This window comes from Bubalus kerabau, chromosome 21, assembly GCF_029407905.1.
Source record: "Bubalus kerabau isolate K-KA32 ecotype Philippines breed swamp buffalo chromosome 21, PCC_UOA_SB_1v2, whole genome shotgun sequence".
In the NCBI taxonomy this organism is placed as follows: Eukaryota; Metazoa; Chordata; class Mammalia; order Artiodactyla; family Bovidae; genus Bubalus; species Bubalus kerabau.
In genome coordinates this window covers 5786449-5806919 of record NC_073644.1, presented here as the reverse complement: position 1 = coordinate 5806919, position 20471 = coordinate 5786449, and the positions used below count along the sequence as shown (strand labels likewise).

At 50.7% G+C, this 20471-nt stretch overlaps 1 protein-coding gene across 3 annotated transcripts in view; it reads right to left on the bottom strand.

Moving 5' to 3' along the window:
* ZNF516 (zinc finger protein 516) overlaps positions 1 to 20471 on the bottom strand; it is a 100611-nt gene that overhangs the window by 45803 nt on the left and 34337 nt on the right. For all 3 annotated transcript variants that reach the window (XM_055559011.1, XM_055559010.1, XM_055559012.1), the window contains exon 2: positions 8259 to 10150. In XM_055559011.1, coding sequence (XP_055414986.1) covers positions 8259 to 9978 — 1720 coding nt within the window. In that variant the 5' untranslated portion in view covers positions 9979 to 10150. The remainder of the gene's footprint in view (positions 1 to 8258; positions 10151 to 20471) is intronic.

Genomic DNA, 20471 nt, shown 5'->3' with positions numbered 1-20471 from the left:
AAAGAAGGGGTCGCCTGGGCTCCAGGTGGGTCTGCTTCTGAGGTCACAGGCGAGGACCGTGAACCTCAGACTCCCAGTGGGCTTGGCCACGGTGGAAGCAGAAAAGGACTGCTCTTCTCAGCAGCAAAGACCCCAGGGCCAGGGGCAAAGGTACTGGGTCCTCGCAGCCTCTCACCATCTGCACCCTGACGATTCCCCCAGAAAGACAGGTGTCAGTGGAGTGGACACCCCAGCTCACCAGGTGTGACCCCGCTTCCGCAGCCCAAGGTCATCCTCCTGCAGAGCTGCCCGGGACACCCCCTGCCGACCAGCAAAATCAGTTGGTTCAGAAGCAAAATCAGTTCAATCCAACTCTTCCCACAGAAGGCCACATCTCAGGGGTCTGGGGTGACAGACCCAAACTCACTTGTTTCTACTACAGAGGGGTAATGGGCTTCCCCAGTGGCTCAGTAGTAAAGAATCCGCCTGCAATGCAGGAGATGCAGGAGACATCAGTTCAATCCCTGGGTCAGGAAGATCCCCTGGAGGAGGGCATGGCAACCCACTCCAGTATTCTTGCCTGGGAAATCCCGTGGACGGAGGAGCCTGGCGGGTTACAGTTCACAGGGTCACACAGAGTCAGACGTGATCAAAGTGACCGAGCATGTATGTATGCACACAGAGGGGTAACATCTACAAAGAGGGGGCTCACACTTCACGTCAAGTTACAAGCTCCTGTCTGAACTGGAGGAGACCAGGCTCCTCTTTGTGACAAGAGGACCACAGGGGAGGAGCCGAAAATCAAAGCCAGCAGCACCACAGCGCACAGGGGAAGCCGACAGCCAGCAGGACAACGGGGGATGACGGACTTTAGGAAACGCAGAGACAGGACAGACTGAATAGGCGTCACATCAAGTAAGCCTCTATGGACACAGGGCATGCATTTTTCATTGGCATCCAGGAATATCATTAATTTCTCCTCCAGAGAACACCCACTCGATGTTGCCCACAAGCAGCCTCCTGGAGACAGGATGGAGCCGGTGTGCCCACCCCAATGAGGGCCAGAGAGGACTGCAGAGCTCAGCCTCCACTCCATCTTGGCTGCCTTCGGGGCCGGTGGCCGTGGAGACTGTGGATCTGGAGCCCCGGGCGGGGCCTGAACTTCAGTGCGTTTTTCTAGGACCGTGTATCTAGGACCACAGGCTTCTGCCCCTCAAGGGACAAGCCAAGACAGACATCCTCTCCCAGGCTGGGAGTCGGACCCTGTGGACGTCGGTTCTGGTTCTAACTCTGGCACCAACAAGAGCCGTGTGGACAGGACGCCAGGCGGAGCTGGGCACCGCAAGGAATACGGCAGGAACAACCCCGCAGGGGGCGGGTTCTGGCCCCCGCGTTCAGCCCAGGAAGCCGGACCCCCAGTGGCTGAAGGGTGAAGACACACCGCTACTTCATGCACAAGGAGAACCGCAGCCTGGAGGCCTGAAGACGCTGGGCAAGCCACGAGGATCCCCCTGTGCCTTGGTTTCCTCTCTGTTAAAACAGGGGACAGACCACTATTCCCCAGTTCCCTCCAGCTCTAGATTCTACGATTCTGTCTTGTGTGAAGGGCTTCCCAGGTAGTGCTAGTGATAAAGAATCCATCTTTCAATGCCGGAGACATAAGAAACAGGGATTTGATCCTTGGGTCAGGAAGATCCCCTGGAGAGGGCAATGCCAACCCACGCCATATTCTTGCCTGGAAAATCCCATACACAGAAGAGCCTGGCGGGCTACAGTCCACAGGGTTGCACAGAGCTGGACAGTCCTAAAGCGATCTAGCAGAGCACAGCACATCTTGTGTGAAAGAGAGAAATGGAGACAGAGACAGACAACAAAGAAGCATTTGGATCCTGCTAAGAAGGCACAGTGTTTGCACGGCGTCCGCTTCACAGCCCGAGGACCATGCATCCCACGTGGGTGCCTCAGCATCAAGAGAAAAGCTCAGAGCATCATCTCCAGAGTCTGATATGTCTCACAGTGTAATTCATTCATTCTGGAAGGTCAGAGGACACAGCATGGTGATCAAGCAAATATGAACACGCACGCCATGCACAGATGATCAGTGTTTGAAGAATTAGAATAGAATAAAACACACTTCTGAGGCTCTATTCCCATCGTAACTCACTCTTGCTGTGATAATTCCCAGGCCTACCAGGGGACTGCAGGGCCGGTGAATAATTACCAGTGTCTGCATGCGTTGCTCCTGGTTGCTAAGATGCTGACTGAACCACAGGGCATTCTGCGGTTGGCTGTCAAGTGCATCTGGATATTTTTCTTAAAGAACTTCAGTATATCTTTCTACTGAATAAGGATTTGATAGGAGGGTTTACAACTCTCGCTTTACTCCCACCTAAGTAAATACCTTGGTGTTTCGTCCAGCAGGAAAGACGAAGCGGGGCGGTCGCCCTCGTGTCTAGCTCAGAGGCATCCGCCTGCATTCGCAGCCCCTCCTCTGTGGTCTGGGATCAACCTGCTCTCCCTTCCTCCCTCTGCTGTCCCGAGTCTCCTCCCGTTGGGCCCCCACCCCGGGGCTGTGCTCCGGCGCTCGCGGGCATGGTGCAGGGAGCACCCCAGCCCTAGGGCCTGGCCCGGGGCCAGCATCGCGGCCGGGCACTGCCGCAGCGGCTGACTGACCCGCACGTGCGGTTATCAGGTTCTCATCGCCCAAGGTGCCGAGGCCGCCAGGGATGGGAAACGGCCCGGCGTGCCAGCGGGAACCGTGGCCGAGGGGAGCCGACCTCCTGGTCTCACTCGGACCCATCCCGCGGGCTCCCGTTTAACGGGGTCCCAGGACCACGCAGGACGGACACCGCCCGGGGTCCCAGGTTCACTCCTGCCCCAGCCCAGGGCCCCGGGGAGTGGGGCTTCGTCTCAGGCACACGACTGTGCCTGGATGCGCCTGCCACCCCAGAGGTGGTGCTGGTGGTTCAGTCACTCAGTCGTGTCCCACTCTCATGACCTCGGGGACGATAACCTGCCAGGCTCCTCCATCCACGGGTTTCTCCAGGCAAGAACACTGGAATGGGTTGCCATTTCCTTCTCCAGGGGATCTTCCCAACCCAGGGATTGAACCCTGGGTCTCTTCATCGCAGGCAGATTCTTTACCCGCTGAGCTACCCAAGCCAGTTACACACATCCTGTTTCCCATCCTTCCACTGTATTTATGGTCTCTCCTCCTTGCCTCCAGCCCCTTTCTTGTGGTATCATTTTTAGCTTCTTGAGTGGGGGAGGCACTGATGAAGCCTTGCGTAGGGACAGAAGTCCTTCCCGGTCACTGAGCACCAGAGATGGGAACCAGGTAGGTCTGCAAGTGGGGCCCAGCTCCCTGGCTCAGAACACACCGCGACATGGATCCAGACAGAAAGACAGTGGGGAGCATCCATGCCCAGAGCCCCTCCTGCTCTGTCCAAAGTAAGCGCTAAGTAACAACAAAAGCCTCCCACGCCAGCAGGCCCAGCTGCCGGTAAACGCCTCCCCCTGGCCCACCCTACACTCCACACTGGGACTACTGTCCTCTAGAGTCCCCCCAAATCCCGGCACAATGGGAGGACACGTAGCAATGTTTCCTCCCTAAACTGCTCTAATGACTGCCCACACTCTATGGAAAAAAAAAAAGAGGAGACTAGCCAGTTAACCCTTCTGGAAGCTGGGTGACCACGGCTTGGCCGGCCTCACCCACCCATACACCAATGTGGACGAGCGGTCGGGCTCAGAGCACATGCTCCACCAACATTTTACAACCAGAACACTGTGGCCCTTCTTGCAGTTACAACAGGAAAAAGATGAGCTGTAACGTCCCAAAGTGTTAGACTGGAGGAAGCAAATGAAGAAATATCAGAAAAATGGAGGCTTTCTGAAATAAATAACTTCCTCTTTCTGATGGTCTTTTCTTCCCTTGACTGTACTTTTTAATCCTGAAAACTCTCTCCTTAATTCTTCCAACTACATATAATACTGTGTCATTGTTCACAGAACTTTCCATTCTATGAAAGTTGAGTCATGATTTGTCAGTTAGAAACAGTCAAATATTTGCAATTTCATTATCTGCAATTTCAAAACTTGGGGTTTTACTATCAATTACGTTACAGCCATCATCCAAAGATACAGAGAGAGGTTGGGCTCAGTGGATTATGGATTTGATGTGATAGAAGAAGTTAGAATAACAGAAGATAGTCAAAACAAGGATATATTATCCAATACAGGGAAACAGTCATTACTTTGTAATAACTTTAACTGCAATATATCTATAAAAATATTGAATCACTATGTCATACACTTGAAACTAATATAATATTGTAAAGCCATTATACTTTAACAACAACAACAAAAATACCTGGGGTAATCAATCACCTAAGTGTTAGCAGAAACGGTATGGAGATACCCAGTGGGAATGGGTTTTGCATCAAGTCAGGGCCCCCAGCATGAGGCCAGGCTTGCCCCGGGCGCCATGTCTTAGAGGACAGTGAGCTCATGAAGAGAGTCCTTCAAGACACACTCAGAGGGCTTCCATCACTCCTAAGTCATCCCAGCACTCTCGTGATTTCAATTCTTTCTCCAAGCGGCACCACGAGGCATGTGGGAGTGGAAGTGCCGGGTCTTAACCACTGGACTGTCATGGAAGCCACCTATTCCAATGCTTTCTGAGCAGAATTCCTCTTTGGTCTGTTCACCAGTCCACAGTGATGACTTGTGAGCACTCTACTCTGTGGTTGAAAATATTAGTTTTTCTAATTTCAGTTTTATGCCCTTTCAAGGCTCCTCTTCCCGAATTAAAAGGACTAATTTTTGTGAACTCCAGAAGTGTACTTTCCATCGGTGTCAAGTCACTTTCTCAATGGAGACTTAAATCCAGCTCACTAACACATTTTAAATTATTGAGTTTTATTCACAGCTTTGCTCTTAGACTATTTTAAGTCCTTAATGAGGGCTGCAGTGACTCAGTCTTATGTGGAAATACAGGTAATGTGACAATCAGCGCTTTCCAAAGTAGGAGGCGGCAACACTCAACAAAGAATGTTTCATAAAAAAAAAGTTTCTTTCAATTAATCTGATCATGCGAATTGTCTCCAGATTCAGAAGCAGCGTTCAAACCCACTCCTGGATGTCAAAAATCTTTGGAGGAAATTATGGCATGATGGGAATTTACTGGAAAGGTCACAAAAATCTGAATTCTGATGTCAACTCTGCCACCACAGGTGAACTCACGTCCATGAGAACCAGTCTGATCTTTCTATGACTCAATTCCTATGTGTTTCCTTTCATAATTTTAACCAGTCATTCCACCCAGGTTCTATGAGAATTTAAAGTCATTTCAATGTTTGAAGATATAAGTCATCTTTCAGTGATAAGAAAGGCAAATATTTTCCAAAGATGAATGCATTTTTTTAAACAAAAGAAAGGTTCACTGCAGATCAAAATAGAGGATTCCAAGCACCCATTTGCTTTTCCCAAGTATTAATGGTTGTTTCCAAGTTCTCGCCAATCCCGGCCAATGAAACTGTTTTGTGAGTCATAAATCCATGTAACACTCCTCTCTCCATAAGGGGCATCTGAGATCTGAGATCTAACACCAGCTAAAGACACTTGCTCCTTGGAAGAAAAGCTGTGACAAACCTAGGCAGTATTAAAAGCAGAAACATAACTTTCTCAACAAAGGTCCATAGAGTCAAAGCTATGGTTTTTCCAGTAGTCATGTACAGAAGTGAGAGTTCAACCATAAAGAAGGCTGAGCGCCGAAGAACTGATGTTTTCGAACCATGGTGCTGGAGAAGACACTTTAGAGTCCCTTGGACAGCAAGGAGATCAATCCTAAAGGAAATCAACCCTGAATATTCATTGGAAGGAATGATGCTGAAGCTCAAACTCCAATACTTGGGCCACCTGATGTGAAGAACTAACTCACTGGCAAAAGCTATCTGATGCTGGGAAAGATTGAGGGCAGGAGTAAAAGAGGGTGACAGAGGATGAGATGGTGCGATGGCATCACTGACCTAAGAAATAGTGAAGGACAGGGAAGCCTGGTGTGCTGCAGTCCATGAGGCTGCAAAGTCAGACACGACTGAGCAACTGAACAAGAAGAATATTAAAGGCCTGCTATGATATAAAATTGGTATCTTTAGGAGGAAAGATACTGTCCTTTGGGGCTACAAAAAATGACCTGTGCGACCTACAATGTTCAACATTTTACACCATTGTCATAACATAAAATTTTCTAGTCCCTCAACAAGCTATAATATTCTGTTGTCAACTTGCAAAATTCACTACTATATATAATCTTGCTATGGAAGCATCAGAGGCACCAAATTTCTCAAAAAGTAGATTACATATAGAGAAAACACATATAATCTCATTAAGAAGTAAATGATAACCTCTAAAATTTAATGAACCTGAGGGAAAAAAACAGAGTAAATTTCAACTTACAGTGAATATAATTTGATCTTTCCCACATCTTGACTTTAAAGGCACTGCTGAATTTGCTTATTACTGGGCATCTCACATCTATCATAATAGATGAGGTGAAGGACAGCTTTTCCAAATATTAAAAATATTTGTCTTCAAAGTTACAAAAAATTATTACCAGCTTAGCATTTTATCCAAATGTGCTCCAAAAAGTAGACACAGTGTTACTGGTATGTGACCAGTAAAATCTAAAGTTGTCAACATTTTTAAAAAGGAAAAACAAAAATTAGTCCTCAAACATGCCACCCGGGGTCACAATTGGGTTCCCCAGGTCATACATGATCAACTGCTGTTAGAATCCAGACGATCTCCCAGAATGCAAAGTACAGTTTCAGAGAAAGGGATATTATCTTGCTTCCTCCCACGGGTGAATGACTAAGAAATGAAATGCAAAATACGAGCTGATGCATAATGTGCTATGTTTCATTTATGGACATGTACACGTGTGCAGATTCAGTATAGACTGCCCTGCAGGATCAGAGAAACTTTTTACTACACTTCTACTGATTCTGCGTATACTTGAGTGTACCAGACGCTCACACAATACATTGTCCAGACCTGTAATAATTAAACTCTGTTCAAGAGAACTAGCTTCATTTTCAGTACGGGGAAAATGACATACACTCATGTGTTGTTTTAAAGAGGTGCACAGGGGCGGTTTTCCTCACTACAGAATACAAAACACCAAGCTGAAGCACTGGGATTTCCATCATCGCCAATCTTTCCCTAAAAGTAACATCCAGTCAAACCAATTTTCAGGGAGAAAGGAAAACATTCCTGGCTATGGGGAGAAAGTTACAAGCTTGTAACTAAAACATCACCTCCATTTAAAGGAATGACCCAAGACAAAAATTAATGAAGAAAATACCAAAATGTATAAAATTTATTAAAAAATAGAAACATGGTGGGAATAAAGTTGGCTAAGCATCTTTAAATATTTACATAGCTGCAACTTGGAAAGTAATCTGGTTCCAATTAGCCATCTCTAAACCCACAGGGTTACTGGAATCCGAGGAGATTAATTATAACTGCACACAATATGAAGGTCCTCTTTCACTCAGCTGTCTGGTGCAAGGAGAGAAGCAGAGGAAAGCGTGTGTGCCCCAGCTGATGGTGCGAAGAGAAGGGCCCACCTCGGAGGGGCTCCATCACCCGGTCTTCACTCAGAAATATCTGATGCTCCAAAGAGACCATGACCTCAACAGCCAGGGTTGATTTATGCAAACACTATAGGTAGTCAGCAAACAGGAGCCTCAAGTGGAGCTGCCAGGGGCCTGGGTCTGGACCCACCAGCCCACGCTCCAAGTACACATTGGGTACAGACTCTCTGAGTGCAGGGGCACCTGAGTCAGGACTACCCGAGCCTGGAATACCTGGGAAAAGGTAGCAAGCACAGAGTTACCTGGGGGTAGGGCCACCGAAGGATGAGGCTATCTGAGCACCAAGGATGTTGGGCCACCTGGGGGCAAGGCTACCTGACCTTAACTGCCTGGGCATTAATGATGCCTGCGCCCTGCAGCAGCAGTCTGCTGGATCTGGAATTCCCCAGCTCAACGGTACCTAGGCACAGGGCCATCCGCGTCCAAGATAACCTGAGTGAGCCTGGATCACCTGAGCATGAGAACCCGGGCAAAGGTTTCCTGGACGCGGGCCACTTGGGTATAGGGCGACCCAGCTACAGGGCTACCTGAGCCCAAACCACCTGGACGTGAGATACCAGGGCAAGGGAAACCCGGACGCAGGGCTACTGGGACCTGGGCCACCCGGGCGCACGCACTCACCTGCTGTGGGATGAGCCGGGGCCTCCTCTCCGCTCTCATCGGCAGCCTCATCAGCGAGGCCCGAGCCCGGGGAGTCGGCGGCGGCGCAGCCCGACCCAGGGCTGCTGGGCTGCGAGGCCGAGTCGCCCTCGCTGAGAGAGCCGCAGCGGGCACGCGGTGCACGGTCCCCGGGGCCGTCGCGCTCCCGGTCGCGGCGCGCGCGGCGGTGCACTCGCGAGTGCAGCACCATCTGGTGGTACGTGCGGAAGATCTTGCCGCACTCGAAGCACTCGGACGACTTGCCGTGGCCGGCAGGGACGGCGGCGCGGCGGCTGGGGCGTGCGGCGGGCCGGGGATCCGGGGGCCCAGGCACGGGGTCCCCGGGTGCGCCTGCCCTCTTGCGCGGGGGGCCCTGTGCACCCGGCTCAGGCTCGCGCTTGCGCTTCTCCTGGCTCACCAGGATGAACTCGCGTCGCTCTTTGTCGAAGGCCACGTCCCCGGCCAGCGCCTCGTCCCACGCCGCGTACTTGAGGTACTCGGCCGGCTCAGCCACCTTGCCCCGGGTGGCCAGCTGCCAGGCCTGGTAGCTGTTGACCGGGTCCAGCTCGGCCACGCGCCGCCCGGTCTGCCCGCGGGCGGGCGTGCCGGCCGCCGGGCGCAGGTTCAGGCACTGAAGGAAGAGCTGCTGGGAATCGGCGGGGCCGGGCGCTGAGCCCTCCCCGACGGCGGCCCGTGGTTGGCCGGCCTCCACCCGGCGGTGGATGGCGTTGTGCGCGTTCAAGCTGTCCAGGTTCGTAAACAGGTTCCCACACTTGGTGCAGACTTCATAGAGGCTCAGGCCGGCCACAATCACCTCTTCCTGCACCACGTCGTTGATGGTGGCCACGGGCTCCAGCTCGCTCCGGGGCCTGTTTTTGCTCCCCGCCTTCGGGCCGTGTGCCTTCATGTGGTTTTTCAGGAACCACGGCTCCTTGAATCTCCGGCCGCAGATGTGGCAGCCGTGGTCGAAGGAGCCCCTGTGCTTCTTCATGTGCGCCTTCAAGAACCAGGTCTGGCTGAAGGCCTGGCCGCACACCTCGCAGGGGAACTCGCCAGGCGGCAGCTCCGGCTTGCCGTTCTCGGCGAAGGCGTCTCCGCGCGGTCCCTGCGCCGCGATGTGATCCTTCTCCACGTGGCTGAGCAGGGCCTCCTCACGCAGGGTGGCGTAGCTGCACAGGCGGCACGTGAAGGGCTTGTGCGCCTGCTGCACGTGCTGCGCGAGGTCCTTCTTGCGCTCGAACCTGCTCTTGCAGAAGGCGCACTGCCCCGCCGCCACGCCCTCTGCCTCCTTCCGCGTGCTGCGCAGCAGAATCTTGCCGGTGTCCGCCTGCGTGGCGCCATTCAGGATGCGGTTGCAGGCCGACGTGCTCTTGGTGGGGCTGGTGCAACCGCCGAGCCCCTCAGACACGCGCGTCTCAGCCGCCTCAGGCTCGCGGCCCTGGGTTAGCGTGCCCGCGCGGTGCCCGCGGATGTGGATCTTGAGGTTGCCCTTCTGCGCGGCGCGGTGGTCGCAGTAGGGGCACTTGTAGGGCTTCTCGCCCGTGTGCTTGCGCATGTGCTGGGACAGCGAGCTCTGGAAGGGGAAGGTCTTGCCGCAGATACAGCAGCTGTGGCTCAGCGCCCTGTCCCCGTCCGCCTCAGGGCTCCGGCTGGCCCTGGACGGGCTGCGGCCCCCTCTCAGCTCCGCCTCGGAGTGCTCCATCTCGACGGCCGCGGCGGGCACAGCTCCTGGTCACGCGGGCCTGCCTGCCGGAGGGCGCCTTATCTCTCCATGTTCAGGCGAGAAGATGCTTCCCGCTGCCCCGCTGCAGAGGTGCGCCTGCCCCGCAGGCGGGCGTGTCCTACCTGGAGAGCATGGCGCTGGCGGCGAGCACCTGGAACAGAAAAGACACAAAGGCCTTAGGAACCAGGCTTCCCCGCGGGAACAGCGGCCCCATAACGTCCGCGGATATATAACGTCTACACACTGCTCGTTCTGAATCCCATTCCTGGCCTATTTAAAGAAAAGAAGCATCCAGCAAAGTTTAAACCGACCAACGAACAGCTGTTTCCTTTAAAAGATCAGTCACTAAACAATCAATGACTGGTAATAACTGTGTGCTAAATCGTTAAAATAAATCATTGTAGTTGACTGCGTGCTAAAGTCATTTATCGTCATAGATATCCGTCCCTGCGTGCGTGCGTGGGTGCTAAGCCGCTTCAGTAGTGTCGGACTCTTTGCGACTCCCTGGACTGTACCCTGCCAGGCTCCTCTGTCCATGCAACTCTCCAGACAAGGATACTGCAGTGGGTTGCTATGCCCTCCTCCAGGGGATCTTCCCCACCCAAGGATGGAGCCCATGTCTCTTACATCTTCTGCATTGGCAGGCAAGTTTTTTACCACTAGCACCACCTGGGAAGCCCCAAGTTGGTCCATAAAGGATGTTAAATATCAGAACCTCCAATTCCTGAGAACTAAACATCTGAAACCCAGGCACAAAGACAAGACTCATGGAACAAGAAAAACTCAGCTGATTAGGGATCGTAAAAGGCAACCTATGAATGCACCTGGAAATTAAATGAAAATTTCAAGGGGTAAGAATTGTTCCAATCTCCAAACACTCCTTCTGTAGCCAGTGTTCCTTCCCTCTCTGCTCCTCCCTGCAGACTGGGGCCACAGAAAGTGAAATGCTCTCAGAGCCAAGAGGCTGCTCTCGGGATTCTGCACAGAGACCCCAACCTTGCTGTTCAGGTGTGGGCAGAACTCACCCTAGAGCTGACTCCTGTTTCCAGGGCGTGAATTTCAGGAGATGTCCTTCCCATCTGGGCATGCCCTCACCTGTCAGGTGCTGAGAATCGGGAAAGGACATGAGGAAACCCCCTGCAAAGCACAGCTTCTGAGGGCCACTCAGACCCCCGGGCACAGGCCAAGCCAACAGTCACAGACAGTGAGACACCTGCCCACTGGGGCCTCGCTTCTACTACCAGGAGCCTCCCAGCTGGCCACAGAGCAAAGAGGACTGACTGTAAGCGCAGCCCCATCCATTCTAGCAGAGGCAGGAGAGGCGGCTCAGGTGGTCCCAGCCAGCATCCAGGCTCACCTGGATCCCAAGGATGCGGCTGGACTGTCCTCCTTTCCATGGGGGGGGGGGGGGCATAATGCTGCCACCTTTGCTGCCAGAGAAATCCACATTTTGTTTCCTTATTACAGCCTTGATGTTTAGTTTCTGATTCCCCAACACCCCCAACCTCCCAGCCAAAGACTAGATGCTTCCACTCTAGAAACCCAATGCTAGAGAATATACTTTTCATTTCTTATCTGGGCTTCCTGAAAAACTAGCTTAAAAGCTTCATGCGAAAGGCAGCAGGGTCCTGCAATTTACAGGAAAAGTCTTAGGCAGGGTGTCCATGGTGCCCGTGAACCAGCACAGTAAGCTCTTCTTTCTCTTTTGTTTTCCACTTCTCTGCCCACCCCCATCATTCAACACTAAGCCCTGCTGTCCCTCTGAGAATGACCTGGGATGTCTTTTTAAAGAACTTAAAAATATTTGGAGGGAGAAAATGGAAAAACACCATAAGAGTAATGACCACTTAAGCTCAGAACACCATTATCGTTAAGGAAATCATAACGTTAACAAAACTGGCTCCACCACTAAGTGACCCCCTTCCTGAAGCCCACGGTTGACTCACAAAGTTTCTTGCAAACGTTTAAAGAAAGAGTCAAAATGGAATTTCCCACAACTGGCTTTCCTTAGTCAGTGGCCCAATCAATAATCTGCACGATCGTTTTTAGCTGCAAGCAAAAATCGCTGCTTAAGACGGGTCATCACTTCTTTTCCACAAAAGAAAAGAATGGTGTTGTCAGGACTTCCAATGTAAAAATGCACATGGGCGGCAGCCCCAGTTAGAAGATTCAGGAGGACCTTATTGGCCCCATATTCCATAGCACTGGGCTTCCCAGGTGGCACTAGTGGTAAAGAATCTGCCTGCCGATGCAGGAGATGTAAGAGACTCAGGTTTGATCCCTGCATCGGGAAGATCCCCTGGAGGAGGAAATGGCACCCCACTCCAGTATTCTTGCCTGGAGAATCCCATGGACAGAGGAGCCTGGCAGGCTGTAGTCTATGGGATCACAAAGAGTCAGACACCACTGAGCGACTGAGCCATCCCCAGCCTCCGTGAGCCTGAGGGTCTCAGATGGTTTCTCAAACCCTGCTCTGGTGGTGAGCGGTCCTCCTCCAAACACTGCCCTTTGAGAGAAGTTTTCAGCAAATACATCCAGGTACTAAACAGCCGCTATTACACTCTCTCAGGCAAACGCACACCATGTGCGACTTGGTGCTTCAACTTTTCCTAAAACACTTTAACCTAAGATAACTAGCCTTATAAAGCGCGTCACTAAATGTGAGCTTTTTACTCAGACCTTCCATACTTCTAACAACACAAACGTTAGGAAGAGGGCAGAGAACATGCATGTTACGTGTGTTTTAGCTGATACACGACCCATGTACATACACACATGAAGCACAGCCCCATCGGAGTCACATTTGGCCCATAAAGAACCACTTTTGTTGTTGTGTTACAAAGTTTTTCCAAGGCTGTAATTGGGAACTTGCCTGGGAACTTGCCAGACAAGCCTGTAATTTAATTGTTTAGGCATGAAAATGGCTTGCTGATTAGGGTTTTAAAATAGATTTCCAGTGCATCATTCCGTTTATGTGTGTGTGTGTGTGTGTGTGTTTCTCAAAGGAATGTAACAAATAGTTTGAAGCTACTTTTTAAAAATGCCTTACGTAAGTTTCTTTTTGAAAAGGTTAGGCAATTTTATATTTATATAAATATTTGTATTTATATACACCTATATTATTTTATGGTTTATATTATTTCCCAAGTGACTCAGTGGTAAAGAATCCACCTGCCATGCAGGAGACTAGGGTTCAATCTCTGGGTCAGGAAGATGCCCTAGAGGAGGAACTGGCAACCCAATCCAGTATTCTAGGGGGGAAATCCCAGGGATAGAGGGGCTGGCGGGCTACAGTTCATGGGATCGTAAAAGAGTTGGACACGACTTAGGAACAAAACAACAATAACAATATTATTTGATAACTACAATAATAAAAAGTAAAATATTTATTAAAGAAAATATAACTCTATTCATAACTTAAAAATGCATATCATGGGGATGGGGGAGGGTTTTAAAAGAGGGCAAAAATATCAACATCTTGGAAATAAAACACGTCGCTAAACTTTAAGAAATGATCCTGTGAAGGCACAAACAGCAAAGCAGCAGGTCAGAATGAATATATGTGAGGCACTGCCACGCCTTAGAGAGACTCTCTTCTCACACCTGCACAGCACAAATGAAATACGTGGACTTTCTCAAGACTGCTGACACTGGAGCTGGGATACGTTTAATCTGTGGGTAAATGTTTCAGCGAATAAATCACTCCTGTAAGTGAGGACCCTGGGAACTGAGTCTTGGACCAGACACCACGCGGAGAAGTCACTTCCTGCAGGGCCCCCGGCGACCCTGAGAACAGGCTCCGGGACCCAGCGAGCCCCCCCCACTCCCCTGCCGACAGCAAGGCCTTTCTGAACAAGCCCTGCAGGCAGGGACCCAGGACACACACCAGGAGGAAACTCCCTGTGACCACCGAGCTGTCAGACCTGTTAGAACCAACACACGACCACGGTCTGCGTCCCACCCCCGTCCAGGAACCGCTCCGCCGGTGGAATCCCCACTGCGCGGTCGTCGGGCAACTTAGCGAGGGTTTCATCACAGTCCCTGACGGCCGACTGGGTGCCAGGCCACGTTGGGGACCTACGCGCACGGGTAACCAAGCAACAGGCTTGCCTTTGCAGGTCCCAGATGTCGGAAAGGAACACGGAGCCACACGGCAGCCACGGGGCAGGGAGGGCAGCGACGACCTGCCCAGGAAGCCCGGGCAGCCTGGGAGCAGGGGGCTGTGGGCTCAACGGGCCTTCAGAACGAGCCCCTCGCCCCTCGCCCCCAGCCAGGAGTGACCCCAACATCCTGTGGGCTGGACCTCTGTTTCACACCTAAACCCACACGCCTGCCTTCCTCTCACACCCACGTGGGCCTCCCAGCTGGGGCCCTCTCTCAGACTTCAGCTCATTGCAGGCTTTTCACACCAGGAAAATGAGGCCCAGACTCCCCCCAGTGGGCTCCTAAAGGCCTGAACCCCCATCGCTGGGGTCCCTGGGCTCTCAGCCAGTGATAGTGCCTGCCCCACACCCCGCTGCACACCTGCTCACTCCCGCCTCTGAGCCCTCAGGCGTGCGGGTCCTACGCACTGCCCACTTTCTCAGGTGTGGTCTCTCCGCACCATCCTGACCCCTTTTGGCCCTGTGACCAGGTCAGACCCACGTTGCTTCTCCCCCCCTCGCCAGCCCTGGACGAATTCCAGTGCCTGTCTGGACATGGTTCTGTAACAGCTTCTTTAACGGGTCACTCGTGGGTTAGGCATCCTACAGTGAGAAGGCCAGTTCGCCAAGTACCACTGAATCCTGATGCCAGAGCGGAGATAAGCAGGCAGCGGGCATCACAGCACCATAACAGGTAGTCTAGACCATGAGCTCTGAGGTTGGGCTACCCAAGATCCAAACCCAGTTCTGCCACTCCCTGGGATCAGCCGTGTGACCGGGAGCGAGTGTCTCAGTCTTTTAAATCCCTGGTCCATTTTTTCATTTTTTTAAGTGTAAATGATAGTGATGTGAACTGCATTATTTTTGTGAGGATAAATGCAGGCAAGGTGCAATGTTTAGCACATAATACATGGTCAACATATAGTAGGTGTTGTTATTAATAATCATTAAATAAATTAATGAAATGGCAGTGCAGCACGCAAAGATACTGAGTCCCTGACAGTGACACTGTTTGGTTCAAAAGGGGGAAATGAAAGTTTAGGAAGCTAGGATGGAAATGGCTAAACAGTAACCCCTGTGTCTTCACTGGACCCTGGAGGGTTTGTTGCAGAGGTCATTAAATACAATTACACAGTGTTCCCCCAACAGCTATAATTGTCCACAGTGCACAGGATCCAACCTGCTCTGGCTCCATCCAGGCCCCATACAGTATGGGATATTAGACTATATTTGAGAATTACTGTTCTGTTAGGTCAGTAATACAGGAGAACATTTCTAGCTTTGCGGGGTGTATAATCAAATATTTTGGAGGTGGGTTACAAAAGAGAGGAGCAGGCAAATACGTCAAACCATTAACAAGTGCTTGGGCTGGATGGTGGGTGTATAGATGCTCTTCCCTTACTCTGTCCATTTTTATGGAGTTTTGGATAGTTTTCACAAAAGAAGTTAAAAAAAATAATAACTCCTTGCAACTCTGGTTAAGTAACACAATGGGAAACAGAGTTGCTCTGGGGCAGCTGGGTGGAGCGGGTGGGCCCTCCCCCTCACCTGTCTCCCCTCTCCCTCTCCAGGCCCCCAGGAATCGCAGGGGTCTCTAAGCAATGCACTTTGGGAAAATTACCTTTTGTTAAATTCTAGTATTCAAAACTCAAAGGAAAAAAAATCATGTGAATAATATGAAACTTTAAAGTGAAGGCAGCATTTACTTTAGGAGGCTGCTTGCTGATGCTCAAGGGACGCCCCCAAACTTCCGTGGGGTGCAGCCTCTGTGCCAACAGGGCAAAGTCAGGCACGAGGATGTGGGCGCTCAGGAAGACCCTCCCATCACGTCCCAGGGCAAAAATCTGGCAAGGCGGCTGAGGTTTCTCTTCCCTAAACAGTCACCTTCTGACCGGTTCAGTGCAGCACTGTCAGGGGAGAAGGCAGAATGTCCTATATTCTCACACAGTAAGCTCAGCCCTGACTCAACAGGAAATGTCGCCATTTTCTGCTCTGTGAAGTTCACCAACACAAAGCTTTGTATTCATTTCTCCCAAAACCATCAAAATCTGTTCTATCCAGGTCCCATCCTGAGAAAAGAATCAGAGACCCATGCAACACGGAACTCTGTTCGATGTTATGTGCCAGCCTGGGTGGGAAGGGGGTTTGGGGGAGAATGGGTACATGTATATGTGCGGCTGAGTCCCTTCACTGTTCACTTGAAACTACCACAAGGTTGTTAATTGGCTACCCACGCATGCATGCTAAATCGCTTGTTGTGTTTGACTCTCTGCAGTCTTATGGACTGTAGCCCACCAGGTTCTTATGACCATGTGGATTCTCCAGGCAAGAATACTGGAGTGGGTTGCCATGCCCTCCTCCAGGGGATCTTCCCGACCCAGGGATCGAACTCAAATCTTAAGTCTCCTACACTGCCAAGCAGGTTATTTACCACTAGCGCCATCTTGGAAGCTTCGAATAGGCTATAACCCCATGCGAAATAAAAAGTTTCAAGTTTGGGGGTGGGGGTGGGGAAAAGATGAGCGTTTCTTTCAAGGGACTCAAACCAGACTCCAGACCTGGAGCTGCAGGAAGAAGGGCACTTCCTGTCCTGGGTCTGGGCTGCTATGTGGACAGAGGCAAAGCTGCGGCTCCAGCTGCTGCAAACCAAGTCCCTTCAGTCCGGGTTAACCACGTTGTGACGCTAAGAACCAGCTGGGCTGCAGACGCCCTGTGGTCTCCCCTCCCTTCCTCTCCGGGGGTCACCTTGGGGGTGGGGGGCTTCCGGGAGGCGGAAGGACAGGGCTGGGCTCACGGCGGGGGGGCCACTGGGGAGGCGCTGGTGGAGAAAGTGGAAACTGAGGAGTCGGTGCTGAGAGTAAGATGCCCTCACGAAGGAGACAGCTCGGGGCAGACAGGCAGGCCGCTCAGGATACTGACGGTATTCTGGCTCCGGAAGGCAGGTCACACAACTCCCAGAGCGGCCTCCGGGGTGACAGTGGGCACCCTCTCCTGGGGCTGGGCCCGTGGGTCTCAGAGACGCCCACCTGCCCTCCAGCGGACAAGGCGGGGGCCTTCCCAGCGAGCCTGGGGCATTCGAGCCGGGAGTGAACATGCACCATTGACACCCCGCACGGGCTCCTCTACCGCGGAGACAGAAGGCCCTTCTCTGAGCCACCGCGGAGGGCTCCGTCACGACGACGAGGGCCCTCTCCCCACGCGCCGGTCTGAGCCCGATGAACAATCCCGGCTTATCGCCCCCAGCCCTGGTCCGGGCCGCCCGTGAAGCGGCGCATTCACCGCCCGGCGCGAGGGCCTCGGGCCGCCTGGCTCAGGCCGGTCAATGATCTATTATGAGCGAGCTCCACTCGCACAAGGCGAAGCGGAGGCGGCGACCCCGAGAATCGGGGCATTCATTGGGAAGCCCGCTGGCCTCCCCCAGCGGAGGAGGACACTGACGTCCCAGCGCCTGGGGGACACTCCCCTGCACCCGGCAGCCAGAGAGCAACGTGCTCGGACTTTTCTGCCAAAAGCACTCGTTTTAAAGGTAAACCTGAAAAATGCTTTGTTCAGGACACGAGGTGACCTGACCAGGCCACAGACACAATGGTGATAAAAGTCCATCTTCCTAAACAAAGCTTTCCTTTAGATTATTTGGCAGGCCTAAATAAACCAATGTGAGTGCCAACGCGAATCCCCACACGTAACCATCTATGATAAGGGTTTATTTACTAAACTCTGCGGTCACTTAAAAACAAGACTCGTTTCTATTCTTGTACCTCAGGCCATAGCCTCTGAATCTTCCACCCATTCACGCGGAAATGCAGAGAAGACCTCAGCGTCATTCCACAAGTAGGGTATCTTTGATGAGGCTGTTTACCACAATGTGTCAAAAACCCAGTACATTACTGGTTGAGCAGACAGAGATGCCATCTTTGCCTCCAGAGACAAGAACATCCCCTAACAGAAAAGGCAGCCTTCCGAGACCCTTGCTAAAGGAAATATAAATTAATGTGAACATATAAGCTGCCCACATGTCCTTTTACTAAAATACAAAAACTCGCAGTCAGCTCTGACGTTACAGGGGAACAACAAAAGCAGATGAATACACAATATAATTATTGATTACATTCAGAAAAGGCCCAGAATAAACAAGGAAGGACTTGTGAATATTCTTTCCTGGCCATTAGTAACATATTCTGGAAAACCCAAAACAGTTAAGCCTGAGAACGAGGCATCCGCGTGAAAATAAAGATGGTGGATTTTTCTTTTTTTTAGTCTCAAAAGGAAACAGGGGTCCTTTTCCTTGCTTTTTCTGCTACTCTCCAAAAATGAATCCAGCAAAGCTTTTTATTTACTAGTTCCCAAGTCTCATATTAAATAGTGGCCTTAGCAATCTATTTATCCTTTAAAAAGGAAACTTCACAAAACTGGAAAAGGAGGGGGGGTGTTGGGGAGAAAAGTATCTGGAGCCAGAGGCTGCTCTGCAGTCTCCTGCAGATAGGGGTCCTGCTGGAGCCCCAAGTCCACCACAAAGAGCTGGCGATCTGGCGGTAAACCCAGCTTCCTGGAGGGCCCCGCACGGCTGAGTAGTTAATGATCTTGTCAACATTTCCAATAAGAGCCGGGCTTCCAGGAGCTCAGAACTGTATCTCCCCCAAGCTGGGCGGCTCCCCGAAATCTGTCGTCGCCCAAGGGCTTTATTAAAAAAAATACAGGAAAATCACTCGCTATTCAGTTCGGCAGCCACAAAAGCACAAGTTTTTTACTTTCACTCTTTTTCCATCCTGCACTGAGACGATGAAAGGCAACATTTCCACTAACTCAGAAACACTGGAAACTCATGGATACCGAGAAAATGAGGACTCATCAGTTTCTTTTTTAAAACAAACATGGATCACCAGAAGGCCTTAGACAAACGGCAGGGAAAATCCTGTTTAGAGGTCTTTACTCAGGCAAACCTCAAACGTGTAGAAACGGCCACCAATTTGGTGTCCAATTTTAGTTTGTTTTTTTTTTAGAAATTAATCAGTGGTGAAAACAAAACTGTCCTGGGCAGACACATTATACTTTCTTACTATGGAACACTTCCTGGTCTAATGACACGCCTTTTTGAAACACCTATTAACTCATTGTATAATAAATACATTTTAACTGAAATTTGCTTCTAGAAATAAGCTGCATCCTATTTCATGTAAATCAACAGCAAAGGGCAATATCTGCCCCCAACACACACACACTGACCTGCTTTCTAGCCTTTTACTTCAAAGCAACATTTCTCTCCCAGTATAAGAAAACAGATCGCCATTAATACTTCTCAAATATTATCTCATTCTTCTGTGCTTTTGTGAAAGCACCTGGAAGTCCCCACCACCGAGTAAAAGAAAGAATTGAGCCCAAGAATACAGAGGGAGATAATTGCGTGCAGTAAGCCATAAACCATCCTGTTAAACATTACCTTCCGGGGTAGTTCTGTGAGCACAGAACTCAGCCCCAGAAATGCCTTGTGAGGAGCACACAGCAGATAAATACTTCAAGAAGCAATTGTACTAAATTCTAAGCAACAGCTTACAAGCATTTTCTGTAAGGGTACACTGAATTGAGTCCATTTTGGCAGGACAGCAGAAAGGCATCTCATGCAAGAAGTTATTTAAGATTCTGTTTACCACTGTACCGACACCAATCGATACTGTAAGAGGGTCAAAATTATAAAAGGACAAGTGAGTGAGTGATAGTTGCCCAGCTGTGCCCGACTCTGCGACCCCATAGGTTGTAGCCCACCAGGCTCCTCTGTCCATGGAATTCTCCAGGCAAGAATACTGCAGTGGGTCGCCATTTCCTTCTCCAACAAAAGGACAAATCTTTCCCCAAATGCTTTCCTATATAAAGCACATATACCATAACCAGTTTAAGTTTTTCAGATCCACGACTGCCAACAACTACTGTAACATGACCTGGTTTATCACTAACCCAAGCAGCTGGATATTCCAGCCTCTTAAGGAGAGTGATCTATCAGAGAATGTTTACAAAGCACAATTCTTGACAAGAACATGATGTCACATGGCTGTAGGACGTATCCTCCTTCCTGTCTAAAAATATACTTTCAAGCACAGTTAATGACACCTCGCTGCAAGTTCTGAATTCTACAGATAAAAGACTGTCTATACTTTCCCTGCAAGGATAAAAGAATAAACAAACAAAAATCCACTTTCAGCCCCCACAATAACGTTATTGTGTGATTCAGCTACTAAAGTTAAGAAAATTCTGCACAAGGTCATAGACGAACTTGCAGAAATGAGGATGGAAGTGTTTTTCCTAAATTGAAGCATCTTACCCAGCATCAGCTTTTGG